General features: G+C 34.9%; 1 protein-coding gene across 6 annotated transcripts in view; it reads right to left on the minus strand.

Annotated features, from left to right (window-relative positions):
- Positions 1–22,501, minus strand: part of Not1 (CCR4-NOT transcription complex subunit 1) — a 710,948-nt gene that overhangs the window by 360,989 nt on the left and 327,458 nt on the right. For all 6 annotated transcript variants that reach the window (XM_090381951.1, XM_090381950.1, XM_090381952.1 and 3 more), the window contains 2 exons: positions 21,609–21,797; positions 512–655 (listed from right to left, as the gene is read on the minus strand). In XM_090381951.1, the coding sequence (XP_090238077.1) occupies positions 512–655; positions 21,609–21,797 (333 nt within the window). The remainder of the gene's footprint in view (positions 1–511; positions 656–21,608; positions 21,798–22,501) is intronic.

Here is a 22,501-nt window from a genome sequence, read left to right on the forward strand (position 1 = left end):
TTTTGAAGTGAAATTTAACATCCTGCAATTTTAAATGCATTTTGAATTTTACAAAAAAGGACTGAACAGGTCCAAAGACTAGTGAAATTGCTGGCAAGTTCAAATATGTGGTCCACACCTATGAAAGACTAAATATGTAGGCTACAGAGCTTGGCAAATGAAGGAATCATTTTCCAGGCTCTGTAGTCTATAAGGCACCTAGATGTGCTAGTAAAATAAATAAATGTAAAATTCTCAAACTTCAAATGAATGCATACATTCCATTACACAGATAACCAGACAGTTTAAAAAAAATTTCAAAACATAAAACGCTATTAGTTATTATTAGGATATATATTAAGACATAACATACCAATGAATGGCAGTATAAAACCGAAGCTACAATAAATGCAGGATAGCATTTATTCTGTCATTAATTATTAGAGTTCTTTCAACAGTTGCATTTAGCAAGAAAAGATTATGAATTATTTTAAACATCAAAATCTTCAAATATTAAACAAAACAATATTACCTTTTGAGCAAGATTTACTTGTGATAAATTGTTAATTATGAAGGCAACTTTATCTTGAATGGGCTCAGGCGGCATTATCATTTTATCATCCTTTTCAGTAGCAACTAAGAGGGTATCAATATTTGTTGCATTGGCTATAGATGGCTGAAACAAATAAAGTATATTTAAAAGAAAAAAATGCATAATACTACACTGTAAGCCTTTCTACCTTTTTACTAAATTAAAACCACGCCTCCAAGAGAGAGAGAAATTGTCATGAAAGCTGCATAGGCTTTAAAATTAGCAAAATTTGAGAAACCCTCACCAACTATGGATTTGAGATAATGTTTTATGTATATATATATATATATATATATATATATACACACCAAAATTTTACAATCCACTTTTTTTTTTTATTTATTTCATTTATTAGATAGTATGAATCAGAGCTGTAATACTCGATACATTCTACGTTGATATTAATATTTGTAAAATAATAAGGAGTTTACCTCAATATAGTAAGTAGAACACTTCCGTATGATACTCTCCAGAAATTAAAACGAAAAAAATCGAAAACTTAGAGTATATAAAAAAAATAATAATTAAAAACCAATTTAACACAATTAAAAATCAATTTAACGCAATTAAAAATTAAAAAGAATCTAACGAAAATTTAAAACAATTTTCCTTCCGGAAGCTGACAACGCTTTTCGACCGTATATCATGATCACAGGAATGAAAATTACCGAATACGGTTGAACCTGAAACTTAAATAGTGATTATTTGTCTTCGCGCATGCGCGTAAAGGTCCACGCATTGGAGATCAAATATGGACGCTGAACATTAACAGAATTCTTGTGTAATTTAATTTCAATGGTTTCTGCAATTAATAGTTGTGTATAATTACGTTGAACATTAAGTATTTGGGCCTCTTTAAATAAAAAAGTATGTTTTTCGGTAATGGCATGAAACGCTAATTCTGATGCTGCTGAACGAGAAGCACGAACTGAGGCTTCATGTTGATTTACACGAATATTCAGAGAAAATCTCGTCGAACCTTGATAAGACGAGTCGCAATCACCGCAAGAAATGTTGTATACCAGATCATTAATTTGTGTTACGAACGCGGAAAGAACCGAGCAATTGTTTCAGTATAGTGTATAATTTCTGTACTGGCTTGTCCACAGTTTTAAATTCGGTATATTTAAAGAATCTATTAAGCTGTTTGTGCCACTGTTCAACAAATGGGACAGAAATAAAGTATTTTTTTGATATTACTATTGTTGGTTGGTGTAGTATTTTGTATCCTATCCTTAGCCTGAACTCTAATTCGGTTTATTGTGGCAAGGGGATAACCCCTATTTAAGAACCTGCTAGTTAATATTTGTATTTCTGAGTCCAAAGCAGATCCCGTCGTTGAATATTTATAGGCATTTAGAAATTGATTAAAGATAATCGATCTTTTGTAGGTGAACGGATGATAGCTATTATAAAGTAGAAGCATACTGGTGTTTGTAGGTTTTCGCTAGCTGCTAAATTGGATTTTATTCGAGTCCCGAGTAAGCGTGAAATTTAGAAAGTTTAATGACTTTGTATCCGTATCCTCCCTTTCCAATGTAAATTTGAGTCTAGAACGAATATTATTAAACAAATGTAAAATGTTTTGGATAGTACTACTATCAGTAATAACTAGAACATCGTCTAAATACTTCCTATAGTATGTGATAAGGGGTCGAAAAGGTGTCAAATGTATATGCTCAATCGTTGAGAGATAGATCTCTGATATTAAGCTGCTCAGGTTCAAACCCATTGGCAATCCAAAAATTTGTTTGTACACCTTGTCTCGAAAGGTAATATAGTTGGCCTCAACTAAAAGTTTAATCAAGTGAAAAATTTCCTTAATAGGTAGCTCACTCAGTATTCAGCAAACCGACATATCAACAGGTTACAAATCTTTCCTCATTCATATGCGGTATCGCAGGACCAGATTTCACTTTTATCCAAAGGGCTAAATTATAATTTACCACCTCGAAAACTACCTAAAAAACAATGCGTAATTGATATTGAATTTGGACTTCATAATATTCCACAAAAAGATTTATTTATTCAACAAGTTAACCAAGTAGTGAATAACATAAAAGAAACGCAACTTCCTAAATTGAATACACATGACAGTTCAGCTTTACAAGAACTTTGGGGAAATAAGGACATTATTATACAGAGGGCAGATATAGTTGTAATACTAGATAAACCTGATAATATTAATAAGTTAGATTCAGTTGTTTCAGATACCACCACTTATCTTGAAGTAGACCCGGCACTGTTTACCAATTTGGTCAATCAATACAATAAAACGTTAACCACGTATCGAAAAAACAACTACATTACTATGGCCCAGTTAAAGGAACCGAAGGCCAGAACATACAATATTCCTTCACTTTTCGGTCAGGTAAAATTACACAAGACTGGATTTCCTATTCGACCTATTGTTTCCTACAGGAACTCGGCATTTTCATCCTTTGTCACACATGTATATAGCATTATAAAACCCTTTAGACAGGTAACACAATTTGGGATTAAGAACTATGATACATTATATTTAATAATCTTAAAGACTGTAGACTTGGCGACAATGACAATTTATTCTCACTAGATGTTACCCCTTATATACGATTGTAAATTGAATACACATTAGATTTTATTTGGGATATGTTAAATAAAAACTCGATACCGATTAATTATACGAAGCTCTCAACGATTGAGCATATACATTTGATACCTTTTCGACACCATAACACATACTATGGGAGGAATTTAGACGATGTTCTAGTTAGCTCGCCCGCTGTCCGTTATGAGGAGATCAAATTAAGTGCTAATCTAAACGAAACAGTGCAGATTGCCTGTCCGCATCCGTTACAGAGAATGTCCACTAGACAGAAGCTGCAAACACGTTAAAAACCAATGGAGGTGAGTTGGGGAATTTGAAAATGTCCGTTGTAGAGAGATGTCCGTTAGGAGAAGTTTCACTGTATATATATATATATATATAGTGGATATGGCAATAGTTAAGTTATAAACGTAAGATAATTAATTATAATGGTGATACAATAAGTGTAAACCTAAACAAAGGACCTGACAAGGGAGAGAAGAGCTGATTAATGCCATCAATGTCTAGATAAAACATTACATCAGTCTTAATATCTATGAACTTATTGTGAATGAGCAGGTGGTAACTAAGTGCTGTGATAGCTGTCATAGCTGTCTCTGGTCCATGGTAATAACCTGGTAGGGAAACATAGTGGTTATATACAAAAATGAAACATATATATATAAGGATAATTACTAAATACTATGTCCAGCCAATTGTAGTAAAGATAGGGTGGACACATTGCAAAGGACTTTATCGAGGGCTAACCCTTACAATGTGTCCTCCTACAATTGGCGAGCTATCAGTTTCTGTCATCATCTGCCTGTTATTCCTGACGAATGGTAAATAGATATCATAGTGATATCTGTAAGGTGACAACTAAGTTAAGTTAAGATTAAACTAGAATATAGTAGTGGATAGAAGATAATTAGTTAGGGAGGTAAACGAATTAAGGTGGTTAACAAGCTAGATGACTTTAGCCCGACCGATAGCCCAGACAATGAAATCAAAGTAAAAAGCAAATAATGGTGATAGTAAAGAACCAATAATACTATATAACATGTTATTGGATGACAAAAGATAGTCAGCTATTGCTAAATAAGGAGAACGGAGATTAGGTGATAGAAAAGTAATAGTACCTCAATCCCCCTCGAATTGCTCTAATAGTTCTTGAGGTATGAAATGTAAAAAAAGATAGCATATAGATAAAGTGAAGGAATAGTAGTAAGGCAAATTTTTTACGTCGGAACATACCGGGAGCGTAACTTCCCGTCCCTTCTAGTAAGAGAACCTGGTATTGCAATAGAATTAAACAACCAATTTGGAAAGTACGAATAAAATATAATCTTGAATGCAGAAGAAAGGAATGGCCAGTTCCTGATTACTTACGGCGTAGTATAACGTGTAAGGCAAACTTACCACAATGACGTGACGCGGGAAAAAACCACGTTGTGGCGTACGTGTTAAAATATATAGGTATAGTATATGGTGCCAGCGCCCTCTTACTGGCAAAAGGTTGGATGCTAAAATTATATATTATATTTTAAACCAAGATAGCCCGTGGGCCAACAGTATGTTAGGCTAGTAGTAAAGGTTCTCATGAAAAATGAAAGAAGAGTGAGGCAAGAAGGAAGCTAAGAATTGATTACTACCTTAGAAGCAAATACAGGTACAACTTTTTCAATCAGCGTAAGCTGTATTAAATATGCTACTAAGGCAGTGCCTAGTTATGTACATATATACAGGCTCTGTATAAACCGTCAATCTGATATAATCCAGTGGAGGAATATATATATATATATATATATATATACACACACACACACACACACACACACATATATATATACACACACACACAGTGTTGCATGTTGATGTGCTCCTGCCACTGTGTTGATTTTCAACTTTTTGACTAACTTTTTTTTTCTAGATTCATTTTGGACCTGTTTTCATAAGGTTTAAAGAGTACTATGATTGTTATTAAATGTTGAACTACTTTAGCTTATAAATGTTGAACTACTGCTGAAAAGTGAATGTGTGAAAGAGAAAATAAAGTTATGACATAGGAATAAAAGATAAAAGTACTTGACAGACTTCACTTTATACTGTGTAAATTGAAAATGAAGTTTACTGTGTATTTTTAATATATTTTTGCTGGTCTGATGTACTTGATTTGGGAAGTCTTTATCAAGATGAATATTCCAGCATTCTGTTAATGTCAGTAATTTAACTGGTATTAACAAAATGCTGCAATTTTTCCACTGCAGACCATGTAGTACCAATGAAGCAGGATGGGTGGGCAGGTTTTGAATTTAACAGTGTATTATTATTAGCAGTACTGGCATATGATGTAAGAAGCATGCTTATACAGCATCAGCAAAAAAAAAAAAAAAAAAAAAAAACTTGCCCATTTCACCTGTCCATCCTCTCTAATATAGCAGTAGGATGCACCTTTCTTCTGATACTACATTGAATATATCTTAAGAATAAGATCTGCTAATTAATACAGAAACACCAAAAAACTAGGCTATGGAATAAAACAAAATGCCTACTACTAACCACATTACGAATACAAAAACCACTCTCCAGATGGTGTACTGTTTTGGTAATTCTTGTTACCTCATCGGTGTACAGCTAGGAGAAAATCTCAAGTGTTTCTCCTGATACTGAGCAGAGCTTCAAGGCCAACACATCTATCTTAGAAAATTCATAAACATATGTGTTGTAGTCTAGACAAGACTTTACAGGCAACTGATGGGGGTAGAGGGGAAAGAAGCAAGTTAATGATCTGTATTGCCATGTCCCAGCTGAAGTGACACAGGCACATTCATTACAGGAGTATGTGTATGAGTTGAGCAAGTTAGTAAGCTTGTCTGTCTAGACATTCAATCTGAATATGTGGCACTGGTTTGTGGTTCTTATGTCGGCCTTGATTGTGTTTCTTGGCCTCAACCTTTTCAGGAATTTGGTATATCTTTCAATTATATCTCATGAATCATCATTAAAACTGAAGGCTTTGAGTATATTGAGGAGGACTTATTGAGACAAACAAAGGAAAAGAAATTCCAATTCCTAAAAAAGATAGCAGTTTCAAAATTTGGACCTATAGCTATTTCTCTGCCATTTCTTAAAAGTATCTTCATTCTTAGATTGGTTATGACTCATTATGTCCATATAGCTCAACAATTACTCACTTGAATCAACTTATTACTCGTGTTCATTTCATGATAGCAGAGAGTGGGTTAGCGTGCTATTTTTCCCCTTGTCAGCTCTGCTTCTGCTTCAGTATAGGTTGAGCAATTGTTATTAATTTGGAGTCCTATCTCTGTATGATTGGCACTGATATACTAAATATATCTTGATATAACTTGATATAACAAGATATATCAAGATATAACAAGATATATCTTGATATATCTTGATATCTTTAGTATAAATCTTGATATACTAAAATTAATATCTCAGAGACAGACTGATTCAGGAAAGAAGGAAGTGGCTCATATATTCGTGAAGGATAAACTAGTAATCCTCAAGGGGATCTTTGTCCTCTTTTTTTTTCTCTGCTATTTTGCTCCCATTTCTTATTTCTTTTTCTAACTTTAATGAATGCGCAGCATATGCTGATAATTATTTCATACTTAGGTTTCTAAAACATTGTCCAATAGCTAATATTTGGATTAGGTGCTTTTGGATTACACATCAGGTCTAGGAAGTCCTTTTATATTAATTTTTCTCTTGTGAATAATCATTATTCAAAAATATATCAAAAAAAATCCAAGTCTTATGACTGGGATTTTTTTTGCCCCAGCCATAAAATTTAAAAATTCAGACAGCAATGTGTAAATTTATGTGCGAGAAGGGTGTAAAAGATTTGACTTATTCCGTCATACCTCTACATTTTACGTGGGACAAAACGGGAAAAATAGCATCAGGTTAAAAAGGTGTGTAAAGTGGTTGCTTGGTTGAATAGCATTGTCTCACCGTGAGATGTGTTGAAGGGGTGTAGAAGATTTGAATTACTCCATCTCTACATTTTGCGTGGGACAAAACAGGTAATAAATGGAATAAATGTAAAATTATGTGTAAAGTGGTTGCTCGGTTGAATAGTTTCACCGCGAGATGTTGAGAGATTTAATTTGAAATTATTGTTACACGGAGCGAAATGTCTAAGGTGTTTTGAAGATGCGAGAACTGTGAATGGAGTAGTGCACGAGACTTTTTAAGAAGCCACCCGAGCAGCAGGTGTAATCAAATCGGTCAATCATGTGAAGGAAACTCTTTCCGAAGAGGCTTCAGTAATGATACCGAGCAGGTTAAGACATTTTTTTGTATATTTGATATTGGCTGGGGGTTGTCAAGCAAGTGATTACACAATAGATACTAGGGGGCTCTGCGCCCTAGTATCTATTGTGAAGGCAGGGTGGAACCTGTTTCCAAAAATCCAGATTTCCTTACACTGAATTAATGACAAAATTAATCCAATTTACCCCACAAAATTTGAAATGCTGTTGGAAAATTACAGTTGAAATATATGACTGGCATAATAACTGAGGTGTTGTTCTGAGACAGCTTAATCTTCTTTACTTGCGTCCTGGATAATTATTTATAAGAATTTACATTCCACTTGACAGATCTGTTCTTCACTATGGCCTTGCAAAATTTTATTCTTTCTTTCTTAATGGTTTCATAAAATTAACAAAATTTTAATGGATACTGAAATATGAGAGAAGGATATATTATATATGAGAAATGTCAAAAATTATACGTAATGATCGCCGATGATTGTGATTAACTGACACCTTTTGTATTCAGTTTCCGTAAATCCTCTAGTAAATGGGCATGCCATTATTTCAGTTTATCACTATCTTTTAATTCTGATTTGGCAATAAATTGATTTTACGCACGCACGCGCGCACACACACACAAAATTCACAAATGAAAGAGAGAGGATGTCAGTTTCATGGTGCATCTTATCCTTATTACTCATGTGTAAGAAGTAAAAATGTGTTGCTGTACCTACTTTGTATCATTTAAAAATGCATCTCAATGATGCTCATATTCTAGGATTGGTAAGAAATAGAAATATCATCAGCATAAAAGGTATGAATCCAGTGATGGGCATATGATTTATTCTTATGTGAATAAGATGGCACTGAGAACAGAGGCCATGCAGGACCCTTGCATATAGGTCTGAAAACAATCTGTTAATGAACTTGGAAGGATCTCATGATTAAGGAAATTTTGGATTGGTTAGATGGCTTTTTGTCTTATTGGTGCAAAAGTGACTAACATTACAGTGCACCAAGTCCACAAAATATTTCTAATAACTTCTAAGAGAGGTTATAAGAGATATTTCTAATAACTTCTAAGAGAGACTGTATCAAAAGGTACGGAAGTATAAAACTGGGTAAAAGGTGCTATATGGAATCAAAATAAATGCTCTATGTTATGATGGGAAACGTTTTTAGCCCAATATAGATTGCAAAGGTTTTTGTGAAAGACAATATTGCCAAACTGTGTTGTGACTCTTCTTGTGTATTCACATAAAAGTTCAGGTTGTAACTACAGAGGGAATCAAAGTGTGGAAGGTGAATGAAGATCGTGACCATTGAGAGAAACAAGTACCGCAAAGTCATTAAATACCTTAAATTAAAGGGAACATCGGCGAAAGAAATTAATGAAGGCAAGCAACAAACATTAGGAGAACCTTGTCCTGCATATGCCACAGTCAGAAACTGGTTTTCCGAATTTAAGCGTGGATGAGAGACAGTGTTCAAGATGCACCCCACAGTGGGAGGCCTTTTTCCGTGTAAACACTTGCAAGTATGGATGTCATTCAAGACCTGATCATGCAAGGCTGCAAAATAACACTGAAGCACATGGAGACGTTTGGCATCTCCCATTATGCAAGCTCACGATACTGCGATGAATATTTTAGGAATGAAGCTTTCTTCAAGGTGGGTCCCTAATACACAGAATGCAGATTCAATGCTTTAGGGACCTAAAGAATGCACAGAAGTCGGAAAGAAGAAGAATTCCTCATCTTCTTCCCTGCCTAAAAAGTTCCAAGTACAGAAGAAGTTGGCTGGGAGATATGTCTCCTGAGATGCAGAAAGGATCATGATTAATTTTCTGGAATAAGGTGCCCCTATCAATGCTGAATATTGTTCTAACCTAATGAAACATTCCCACGAGGAAGCTCAAGAGGTGCAGGAAATTGGCCAAAGGCGTCATCTTGCATCAAGACAATGCACCGGCACACACAGCATTTGTGACTCAGGCAAAACTGTGCAATAGGTTTGAGCTATTACAGCAACTGCCTAACTGATCGGAATTGGCTCTACTGGACTCCATTTTCTATTTTCAAAATCTCAAAAAGGTCTTGAAAGAACAGAAATTCAACAGTACATCAAAACTGTGATGGGTCAAAATTTGAGTCAAAATCCAGAAAGACACACTTTCTGGATTGTGCCAGAAAGTGTGTCGACTTAACAGGGGAGGTGGACTGTGCTGACAAAGTATATGGGTTTTCTGCATGTTCCAGCATTCCTTCTATGAGAGGCTAGAAACTTTAACTACCCCTCATATACATATTACAAGTTGATAGTATGAACCAGAGTTGTAATGCTTAATACGTTCTATGTTGATATCAATATTTGTAAAAGAATAAGAGAAGTTTACTTCAATATGATATGTAGAACACTTCCGTACAATACTCTCCAAAAATTAACAAGAAACCAATTAAAAAATCGAAAATCTTACATTACAGTAAAAAAATAATTAAAAGAATTTAATGAAAAAATTGCAAAACGATTTTCTTTCCCAAAGCTGACAACACTTTTCGACCGTATGTTGTGATCACAGGAATGAAAATTACCGAATAGGGGTGAGCATGGAACTTAAATGGGGATTATTTATCTTCGCACATGGGCGTAAAGGACCATGAATCAGAGATTAGATATGGCCAGCGGACATTAACAGAATTCTCATGTAATTTAATTTTGACAGTTTCTGCAATTAATAGTCTCATATAATTACGCTGGACACTAAGTATTTTGGCCTCATTAAATAAAAAAGTAGTATGTTTTTCATTAACGGTATGAAAGGCTAATTCTGACGCTGCTGAACGAGAAGCACGAACCGAGGCTGCTGATTATCACAAAAATTCAGAGGAAACCACGTAGAACCTTGGTAAGATGAGTTGCAATTACCACAAGAAATGCTGTACACCAGGTCATTTATTTGTGTTGGAAACGAGGAAAGCACTGAGCGATTTAGTATAGGGTGTAATTTTCGTATTGATCTGGCAACAAATTTAAAGTCAATCTTTAAAGAATCTGTTAAGCTGCTTGTGCCACTGTTCAACATATGGGACAGAAATAAAGTATTTTTTGATATTACTATCGTTGGTTGGTGTAGTTTTTTTGTATCCTATCCTTAGCTTGTACCATAATTCGGTTTACTGTAGCAAGGGGGTAACCCCTGTTTAAGAATCTGCTGGTTAATATTTGTATTTCTGAGCCCAAAGCAGATTCTGTCATTGAATATTTATTGTCATTGAACATTTATAGGCATTGAAAAATTGATTAAAGACAATAGATCCTTTAGCATTAGGATTGGTAAAGGCACATGAAGCAAGAAAACAAGCTTATATAGTATCGACCCCCCCCCCCCAAAACAACCCTTCTCATTTCACTTGCTCCAAATGTTTGTTTAGTTCTGCCTTGAATCTATTTATGGAAGTTTGTTCCAGGAATCAACCACCCACTGGCTAAAGGCAAATTTCCGCACATCTATCCTACAACTGTCTTTCCTCAATTTGAATTTATGCCCTCTCAGGATTATTCTGAGAAAGAGGAAGAATCCCATCAGCATTGAGAATGTTCAAACCATTCAAGACTTTATACACCTCAATCAGACCACCTCGCAGGTGCCTAGTCTCCAGACACTAATTTGCAAAACTTAATCCTTTCTTTGTAAGAGCAACCCTTTGCAAAGGCAGGCTTGTTTTGTAGGTGAACGGGTGATAGCTGTTATAATGCAGAAGCATACCAGTGTTTGTAGGTTTACAATAATGTTAAATTGGATTTTATTCAACTCCTTAGTAAAAGCGTGAAATTTAGAAAATTGAATGACTTAGTATCCATATTATCCCTTTCCAATGTAAATTTGAGTCTAGAATGAATATTATTAAATGAATGTAAAATATCTTGGACAGTGCTACTATCAGTAACAACTAGAACATCGTCTAAATACTTACCATAGTATGTGATAAAGGGTAGAAAAGGTGTCAAATGTATACGCTCAATTGTTGAGAGATAGACCTGACCTATGATATTAAGTTGCTCGGGCTCAATCCCATTGGCAAACCAAAAATTTGTTTGTATACTTTGTCTCAAAATGTGATATAGTTGGCTTCAACTAAGACTTTAATTCTTTTAATTATTTTTTTACTTAATATTTAATTGTGTTCAATTGATTTTTAATTATTTTTTACTGTAATGTAAGATTTTTGATTTTTTAATTGTTTTCATTTTAATTTCTGGAGAGTATTATATTGAGGTAAACTTCTCTTATTCTTTTACAAATATTACAAGTTACTAATTTGTAAAAATTTTTAAATCATCTGACATGTGGTTATTCTCTGATAAAATCTAACTCAGTGTATAAGGTAACAGTCAGATGAGTAAAAGTGGTAAAACATTATTCCATGCACTGGTAAAATAGTGTCACAAGTATTGCACATAAGATGGCCATCAACCCCTCAGCAGAAAAGTGTGCAAGATGACTTCCAATTCAGAATCAAACATGAAAAATTACTCTTTACAATTCCTACACAGACTAGACTGCAATGTTTTAATTACAGCTTAAATCCAAATATATAATTTATTTGCTGTCTGTCCATTCTACAAATCTTGGCAGTAGTCTGTACAGTAATACCCCGACTTACGCGAACTCGGAGTTACGCGGTTCTTGATTTTTTTCGTCTGGCAACACTGCCGCCCACTATCTTCAAGGTCGTTTTTCATATGTTATCGATATACGGTGCGACGGCGGAGAGTGAGAGTGAAAGATGAACAAAATTCAACTTTGCTGCGCATGAGCTGCACACATATACAAGAATTTGTATTCCAACTGTCATATTTATATGTGTGCATTCGAATTCGTGCTCAACATTTGTCGGAAATTACATCGTTTTCATGAGAGAAATGGATCGCGTCGGTCGAGGCATATACAGTCAGTCCTCGTATAACACGTGTTTACACTACACGAATTCGACCATACACTATTCATAAATACGGTAACGATATCTTATAATATAACACAAACCGAATTGGATTATGCACGATTCGCCTTTGTGTTTACAAGAAATGGCAGTCGAATGCAGAATCACCCCCAACTGAACGCAACACGATAGGAATGAAGAGGAGATTCTGAAAATGTATTTGTTTTAGGGGAAACAAATTTCATCATAATAACGTAAAAACCAACACAATTCCAGCTATCGGTATGCAATTAGATCGAGTTTACTACCAGTTTATAACAGATTCCACTAGCAGAAACGTAACTGGATTTTTATTGTTTTATGGCAGTAATCCCTAGAAATGTGAGGTGTTAATAGTGTATCTCTGCCTTTATGGTGTTGTTTATTCAGTTGCTACATGCGCACAACTTTGTTTATGCGTATCAGGCGTGCCTCCTCGTTTTGTAATTGTGCTTTATTCCCTAAAAATGAGTAAAATACTTAAAAGGTGTGAAAAGGAAGCATCCTGGTGAAGACACTGCAGATTCAGAGAGAAAAAGAAAAGCAATATCGATAAACAGAGGCAGACTGGGTCAAAAATTCTTACCCGGGAAAATTTATAGTGGCCTCATACTATGGTTTATGGCCAAAATCACACAGGCCCACCGGGGATTCCCCGGTAAGGCTTATGGCCAGTCCACCTCTGTCGATAGAGAAAAAATATGAAATTGTGAAATGCTTTGAGCGAAATGAAAGACCATGTGATACTGCACGTGCTACAGGCCTAAATGAGGCAAAGGCGAAAAGCACATGACAATTGCAAACTTGACAGAAGGTCTCAGCTCAATTGAAAAGGGCTTAAAATTTTAGAAAACAGACTACAACGAAGAACGCGTTATAGCTACAAAGCAAGGAATAAAAAAAATTAGCTTGCTACGAAGAAATTCTGCATGAAAAAAAAAGAAGTCTCTATGTCATCAGACGAATTTGTTAGATTTTATGAAGACATCGACATCGGAGTAACTTTTTTACGTAAGTCATTTTTTTAAATACATATTTTGTATTAATATGTATAAAGAACTGCAATTTTATTAATATTTTTCTTCTAAACTAGTGTTTTTGTTAGTCCTTGGTCCCAATTAAACAAAATTTATATGTAAATACATATGTAATACATATGTATTACATATGTAATACATATGTATTTACATATAAATACATTTATATGTAAATATATGCAAAGTTGTACCCGACTTACGCGAATTCGAATTAAGCGATTTTCGTTGGATCCACCTATCGTGTAACTTCAGGGTATTACTGTATAGGGAACTGACAGGCGAAGGTTATTTGTAGGAACGGATGACTCGAGTTGCAGTATCAGCCAAATCATTTCCTCTAATCCCAACATGGCTAGGGATCCATCAGAAGAAGACATCAAATTCACATTAATAACGGAGACAACCAGTTTCATTACTCTGTTAGCATTCCGTGTCACGATTGACAGAAACGTATAAAAGATTAAAAACTGTTTATGGTGATGAATCATTAAGCCTTACTAGGAATGGTATAAGTAATTCAAAGATGGATGTGAGGATGTTTGTGATGACCGAAGAAGTGGTTGTCTGTCAACTTCTCGAAATAAGAACAGAGTTGAAAAAGTTCGGAAAATTGTGCAAAGAAAGAGAACGTTTGATCCTCAAATTGATTGCTAACAAGCTGGACATGAATAAGGAGATGATTCGTCAAATTCTGCATGAACATTCTGAGGAAAGGAGATCCGTGCAAAATTTGTGCTACACAGCTTCACGTATAAGTAGAAGCAAAGAAGAGTGCTATCAAGCAATGACCACCCAATCCTACTTTAATTGACTGTATTATCACTGGAGATGAGTGTTAGGTGTTTTAGAACAACTCAGAGGTGAACCATCAGATTATGCGGTGGACTTCAAAATCAACCAAGGCCCAAAAATTTTGTGTGCAGTTCAAGACGAAGCCTATCATGTTTATTGAAAATAAGTGGTTCACAAGGAATTTATACCTGAAGGGAGAGAGAGAGAGAGAGAGAGAGAGAGAGAGAGAGAGAGAGAGAGAGAGAGAGAGAGAGAGAGAGAGAGAGAGAGAGAGAGAGAATGCTTCATTCTAAGTACATATTCTTCAAAGACTATTGAAGCACACTTCCCAGGTGAGGCTGTAATTTCGAGTGAAAGGCAGTTGATTCCTGTTGCACGACAATACACCCACCCATTCACTTGTTATGAAGACATTAGCATAGATGTTAGAAAGCAAGCTTATAATCTTTTTTTGCATCAGCAAAAAAAAATACTTCCTTTTTCACCCATTCCTTGAATTTATTTAAGCTATCAACTTCCACAATGACAGATAGAAATTGGTTCCAGCAATCAACTACCCACTGGTTAAAGGCAAATTTCTCCATCTATTCTACAGCTGCCTTTCCTCAATTTGAATTTATACACTCCTCAGATTCATAATCTGAGCAAGAGGAAAAATCCCACGAGCACTAAGCCTGTGCAAACCATTTCGGGCCTTATACACATAAATCTGATCACTTCGCAGGTGCCTAGTCTCCAGACACTGCAATTTGCAGAACTCAGCCAACCTTTATTCCATTAACCAGTCTAGTTGCCTTTCTCTGTACCCATTCTAGCAACTCTACATCCTTGCTAAAATGAGGCCTCCGGACCTGTGTGTAGTACTCAAAGGTGTGGCCTGACCATCGTCTTATATAGAGGGATAATCACCTCCTTATTCCTGGTAGCAAAATTGCTGTATATCACCGACAAGACCCCATGACCTGTTCTGGCAACTTGTCTTTACTGCTCAGAAAACTTCATAAATGACAGCACAATTACCCATAGATCTTTTTCAGTCTCCACTACCCTCATTGTAGTATCACACAGTTGGCACATTTCTCTGGGGTTACTGCTTCCCACATGCAGTTCTTTACATTTGCCAATGTTAAACTTCAGTTGCCACTTCTCAGCCCATCTGCCCAACTTTTCTAGATCCTGTAGCAGTAGCATGGTGTCATTAACAAACCTGCCAACCTTTGTATCATCTGCAAACATTGACATTAAGCCCAATATACCTTCATCAATATCACTGATAAATATATAAAACAACAATGAGCCCAACAACGAAATCTGGGGGACTCCTTTAATAACATTAGTCCACAAAGAGCAGTGTTCGCTGATTACCACTCTGTCTTCTCCCACTCAATCATCCTTTTATTCATTGTAGCAACTTTCCCTTGATGCTATACTGCTCCAATTTGTACAGTAGTCTTCCATGTGCAACAGTATCAAAAGATTTCTTGAAATAGAAGTATATGACATCAAAATATTTTTTGCATCGAGTTCCTTTGTGACCACATAATACTATCCAATAAAACTGGTCAGACAAGACTTCCCCTGTTCACTGGTTAAAGAAGCACTGCAGGATCATCTAGACAAGACTGCAGTAATAGATGATCCTGCAATGATTCTTTAAACAGTGACTCCATTATTTTCCCTGGAACATAAGTTAAACTAACAGGTCTTTAATTATTCATATCACCCTTTGATTCCCCTTTGTGAATTAGAAATATATTTGCACATCTCCAGTCCACGGGGACCTGCCCTGAGTCCAAAAATGCTCTTATAATTATGTCTAGTGGTTTGCTTACTTCCTTTGCCCACCTTCTTTAATATAACTGGATAGATTCCATCCACTCCAGGTGTCCTTCTTATGTTTAACTTCAAGAATTTCTCCTCCACTTTGCTATGTTACTACAAAATCATTTAGGCCCCTGTAGAGTTAGATAAGCTTCTGTCCTCCACTTCCCTACAGAATTTCTCATGTTTGAATGTAGATGCAAAATACTCATTCAGTTTGCCAGCTATCTGAGCAGTATCATTAACAGTCGAACCATCAATATCAAGTCGACCAATCTGATTCATCCCCTTCCTTCTAGAGTTTATATAAGTAAAGAAGTCTTTGCTGTTTTTCTTTGCATCCTTTGCCAAACATTTCTCGTAATCTGCCTTTGCTTACCTAACCTCCTTTGTGACTTGTGACAGAATAGCTTATATCTCCCACAGGCTTCTGTGTCATCTGATAATTTATATTTATATACCATTTATTATTCTTTTCTGCCACGAGTCTCATTAGTTCATCTGACATCCAAAAAAAGCTTAGAAGCTTCCAATATTAATTCCTTGAATGCTTCCCATTTAGAATTTGCTATTGGTAATATCATCAGTTGATCCCACTTACAGAATTTAAAAACTGTCCCAGACCACTCTAGTCACCTTTACAAAAGCAAAAAATCCTTCCCTTTACCCCTGATAGTAGTCACAGCTTTAAATAAATCCCACACCAGTACACTGTGGTTACTGCCACCCAGTTGTTCCTTTATCTGCAAATTCTAATGCATGAATAATCACTGCTGATAATCAGATCAAGAGTATTACGCCCTCTAGTTGCCTCCCGAACATGCTGCTGCTGCAGAAAACAATCATCCAGTAAATCCACAAAAATCTTGCTAGTGTATTAGTGACCAATCCACAAGTTCCAGTCAATATCTGGGAAGTTAAAATCCCCAATTATAAGACATTCTAATTTACTGGTGCATTCTATTTCTCTATATAGTTGTTCATTGCTCATCAATGTCACTAGGCCTATAACGAACTCCTACCCTCATTTTTGCTTTCCCAGTGCTTATTTCACACCAAACTGACACAACACTGCACTGTCCACCAATGTTAACTGGATGCACTACATTAGGTTTCATGTGTTTCTTAACTAATAAAATATTAAATAAAATAAAATAATTCCTATACTCTCCAAATTCCAATTCTGCATTCTTTATATCGAACTCATTCACACTTCTGATGAAACATGGCATTGTACAGATCAACCATCCATTCTATCCCGTCTCTCTCTCTATCTCTCGGATGAGCTAGATACAGTATGTTTCCTCTTTCCCAAAATGGAAACTGCTTTCAAAGCACTGAGGTTTCAAGATGATGAGGAGGATATAAAAAAAAACATAACCGTTGAACTGCACATCATCTCTCTGGACACCTTTAATGACTCTTTTCAGCAACTTCTACATAAAATGGTGTAATAAGGGCATTCAATCATGTGGTGATTACGCTGGATAAAAGAATAAAAATAAAATCCTTTTTGAGCTTGTTCACACTTTGTGTTCTTTATTGCACCAGTCCAGGATCTTCTCTGCCACACCTTGTACATTAAAAATATAAAGCATAAAAAAAGGAAAGATGCCATTACCAATTTTCAAGATTAGACCAGACCAATGTGAATGTAGAAGTATAATTTTTATGTTTCAATTTCTAACTTGGATTGGCAATGTTGTATAAAGGGAAGGAAAAAACTGAAAGGAAAACTTTCTGAAGCAATTCAATCTCTCCCTCACTCTCTATCTCTTCCTTTCCCCCCTTGACTGTTCTATGGGATGCCCATGGTTTTGGAATAACCTATACAGATGCAAATTTGCATATTGCAAGGTCATGCCCATTCTGTCAAAAAGTTTATGGCATGTCAGTAGCTGCTGTGCTTCTAAAGTTGCAATAAAACAGCTACAAGTAATTTGGAAAATCTGGATTTGGCCATACTGATTGTTTAATTGAAATTTATTTCAAATAAGGTCAAACCAATTGATAGTTCATTCCTAACTCTATGAGCTAGCACCTTACAGCTATATAAGCTGTAACTGACAAAAGCTCTTTATGCTATAAATAGAAATCTTTTTTTTTTTTTGCACGGATTACAAACATTAGACAGCAAATAATATCCTAAAATACAGATATAGTTGTAATGGAATTTCCTTCTCTAATTAATCTTAATGGTAATTTTTTTATGAAATGAACTAAAAAGATAAGCCTAATAAAAATAAACTTTTATGAACTTTTGATTAGCATTTGTAACCGTGAAGAATCTAAAACCATATTTTGTTACCTGACTATCATGGATGATTTGTATATTCCTCTGGAGATGCATAAACCAAAATAATCCTAAAAAATTATTTTGTAGTAGTGACGAATACAACCACTATTACACAGTAGTGTCGGAAATCTGAACGAGCCAGCATTTATTTTTTTTATTTTATGCTAGTGTCATAAAATAATTAAAGTAAGCGGTGGTTATTGTGATCATGTCTGCAAATTGAATTTTGTTCTATTAAACGATGATACTAATAAGCAAAAATCGGCGGAATATTATCCACAGGCTATAAATATTAAGGTAAAAAGCACAAACAATTTTATTACCTCACCAATTAACAAAATTAAATGATATGTGAAAATTGGAAGAATACTATCCACAAGTTAGCAAAATAAAAATAAATTTACATATCTTAATTAATATATATACAGTAAATACTAAACAAAATACTTTGTAATCTGATATGGTTTACCAATGATTTTATTCTGAATGTCAAGAAGTATCGTGAACAAGAAGGAAAAATGGGCAAAGTCTTCCTTAGCCTAGACAACACACAATCACATCCTTCAGTGGAAACAATAAATGAAATAGTGACAGATTCAAGGTCATGTTCATTCCATCAAACATTACCGCACTCTCCCAACCAATGGACCAGGGAGTCATTGAAAAGTTGATAAGAATCTACAAAAAACAAGTCTTGCCTCATCTACTTTTTGCAGAAAGCAACGAAGAATGCATCGTAGCTTTTTTGAAAAAAACTCAGTCTCAAGGACAGCTGCTACATATTAGCCGGTGTGAGAATCACTCACTGCAGAGAATTGAAAAAAAATGCTTGGAAAAAACTGTGGTTTATTGCAGAAGAAACTATAGGAGATGAGGGACAAATACTGAGTGACGTGATCAACTTGTTTCAGTCAATCCCTGGGTTTGAAGATTGCAATGAAGGTGATGCAAGGGCACGGTTGGAAAACGAATTTTGATGCTACAGGGTCTCCTGTTTTAAATGAAAAAGAAATTGTGAATGTAAATGAAACTGGAGCTCCTGAAAATGATACGGACGAAGATGGTGATGAAGAAAAAGACGTCAATGCTCAGCATCTTCATGCTGAAGAATTCGCCACACTAGAGACTGAGGTGGCTTGGTAAGAGCAACAAACTGAATGGTGTCCAACTCAACTACTCTTTCTGAAAAGAGTGAGAGATCTGGCATCAAAGGAACAAAGTTCAAAAATGTGCAGCAAAAAACAAGTAATTATTTCCGTTAAAGCCTATACATATGTGTTATTATGGCTGAAAGTTCCATTTGTTTTGTTACCTATGATAAAAATACGTAAGTACAACTTAGTGATTTTATTGCTAAACTTACTAAACTTTTTTTTTTGTCTCTAGAACAGTATTTTTGACAAGTTCGAAAATCCAAACAAATCAGAAGTCTGAACTATCCCCAGTCCCAATTAGTTCAGATTATCGATGCCCTACTGTACTTTGTTTATAAATATTTACTGCACTACATACACTTAATGTATTTACTCATTACTGTATATTGCTCAATACATTGTTGTGTTGAAATTTTGCCATTGCATCATTGTTAGTGATATTTTGTAACACGATGTGCTTAATGTAAACATTATGGATAAAAGGGGGGTTAGTGTCTTTAGAAATAACATTACATTTTTAAAATGTTCTTTAGGTATACTTAAGTGCAATAATACAATGAAAGTTTCCAGAATTTATATGGAGCTTGAAAGAAATAAAATTTATGTTAAGAAAATGCTAAAACAGTTTACTCAACTGTTCTCTGCAAAGATTTCTCTCGTTTCTTTTGGTTGGTTGGTGGAACAGACTGCCATCCCTTGTGGTGGAGGTTGATAGCCTAAATAAGTTTAAGGCTCAGCTGGACAGGTATTTTGAACAAACAGAGGGGTGAAGTGGAAGTGGGTTTTTTTTTTTTTTTTTTTGGCTGATGCTGCATAAGCTTGCTTTCTTGCATCAAATGCCTCTACTAATGCTAATGTTTCGATTTCTGCTCTCTACTAGTGATCTAGGCTAGCCCATTACTGTTCTCTGCTAACAGAAGTTTTATTTCAGGAAAGGAGAACGACTGCTTTATCAGTAATGTGGAGTGATGTGTTGTTGCTAACTAAGAAATGTTCTTTAAGATGTTTTGACATACATGGATACTTTTACCTAAAGGATATCCAAAAGGTATTTAATTTTTAAAGATAAGTGCTCATGCCCTCTTTAAGGTATATACAATTATACACAATAAATAACACAAAATCTGCATTTTTGGACAGTGCAAAGTTATTACAAAATTGAGGAGGCAAATTCAAACTGAGGAAAGACAGTTGTAAAATAGATGTGCAGAAATTTGCCTTTAGCCAGTGGGTGGTTAATTGCAGGAACAAACTTCCATCTGTCGTTGTGGAAGTTGATAGCTTAAATAAATTCAAGGAGGAATTGGACAAACTTTCAGAGGGAATGGATGCTTGAAATTTTTTTTTTTTTGACTGATGCTACATAAGCTCATACACTTGCTTTCTTGCATCACTTGCCTCCATTATTACTACTACAACTATTTAGCTGCATGGAGGAAAAAACAAAACTCAATCTCCATTCCTATGTGTGTGTGAAAGTGAGATTTCATTGTTGTGCATTTCTTAAAAATAGTTTTAATTTTTTAAATATTAACTATTCTTAAGAATTTCTAGATAAATTTAAAATGTAATTTGTAAATCCATTAAAATGGATTACATTTGTAACTCATTTTAATGGATTACATGTGTGACCACATGTGAAAGTTAAAAGTATGTGAATTCTCTGTGATTCTGTATGTTTTAGGGAAGTGGATAGAAATGTAAAATTTAAAGGTAATAACAGACAATACATTGTCCACCAGCAAATTTTCTGTTTATACTCTGGGACAACCAAATAAGGTTAGAGGAGTTCACAAGAGAGAAAACAAGATCATACTGTATTTAGTAATCATGCAGACTTGACCCATGCATTCTTTCTTTCCAAAGAAATGTGATGGTATTTAACATACTGTCAATAAGCAATCATTATTAAACTCTTGTTTAAATATTACTACCGATTTTACTTCAGAAAAACAGTTTATTACCATCATAAAATAAAAATAACGTTTAAGCAAGCAAATACTTATGCAGCTTACATGCCAATACACAAATGTAATCACAATCCTAATATTAGAATTACACTATCTGCTATTATATCACAAAAATTGCAATTGTAGTTCTTACTTTTCCACTCATGGCACCACCTGGTTTTGCTACGGTAGTAGTCACAGTTGATGTAGTTGAAGTAACAGTTCGTTCCGCTGTAGTTACAATTGTATTGAAGCTTGAAGTAACTGCAGCCAAATTTGGGGGTAACACAGAGCCCTGAGTTCTAGATGGAGGTTCTTGTGATCTTGATCCATATTCAATGTGCTATAAAAATTCATTATATTATTAGAAAGCAGTTTTAAAAGATATATTCTACTGTGTAATTCTCAAAGGGATGAAAAATTAACATATTCAGACTCCACTGAAATCAGGAGACAATCAAACATCAATGATTCTAAAAATATATGTATTTTCATATGGGATGCAGAAAATAATTTTTATAAATTAATTTTGCAGTGTAAAATCTAATGAGAAAGAACTAATGACATAACATGATTTTCTATATGTTGTACTTTCATTCAAACAATTTTCTGTCCAAGTCAATACACTGCACTTAGTTTTCTTTTGGTTGCACAAAGAAGCAAGATGATGCAACAGTTTTCATACATACATCAGAAAATGGCTTTGGAGAGAGAGAGAGAGAGAGAGAGAGAGAGAGAGAGAGAGAGAGAGAGAGAGAGAGAGAGAATTGATGGTTTTAAGCATACAAGGCGTGGCTATTAAATAACGCCACTGTGTGCTCAGATCAATACACACCAAGTGCCATCAGTGAAACAATGGCACAGCAGTTTACCTTGAACCTTTCCCAAGTTTTCTGTCAAGTCACGTTTTAATACACTCATTTTCTTTGCAGCGAGACAGGTTTTTAATTACCTTGTGTTTTTACAGTTTGCCAGAAAATTACAGACAAAAGAAACTAACAATGATTAAACCTCAAATTTTTAACAAAACTAAATAAAATGTTAACT

The sequence above is a fragment of the Mastigoproctus giganteus genome, chromosome 9 (assembly GCF_048544385.1).
Source record: "Mastigoproctus giganteus isolate SK-2022 chromosome 9, ASM4854438v1, whole genome shotgun sequence".
NCBI classification, from domain to species: Eukaryota; Metazoa; Arthropoda; class Arachnida; order Uropygi; family Thelyphonidae; genus Mastigoproctus; species Mastigoproctus giganteus.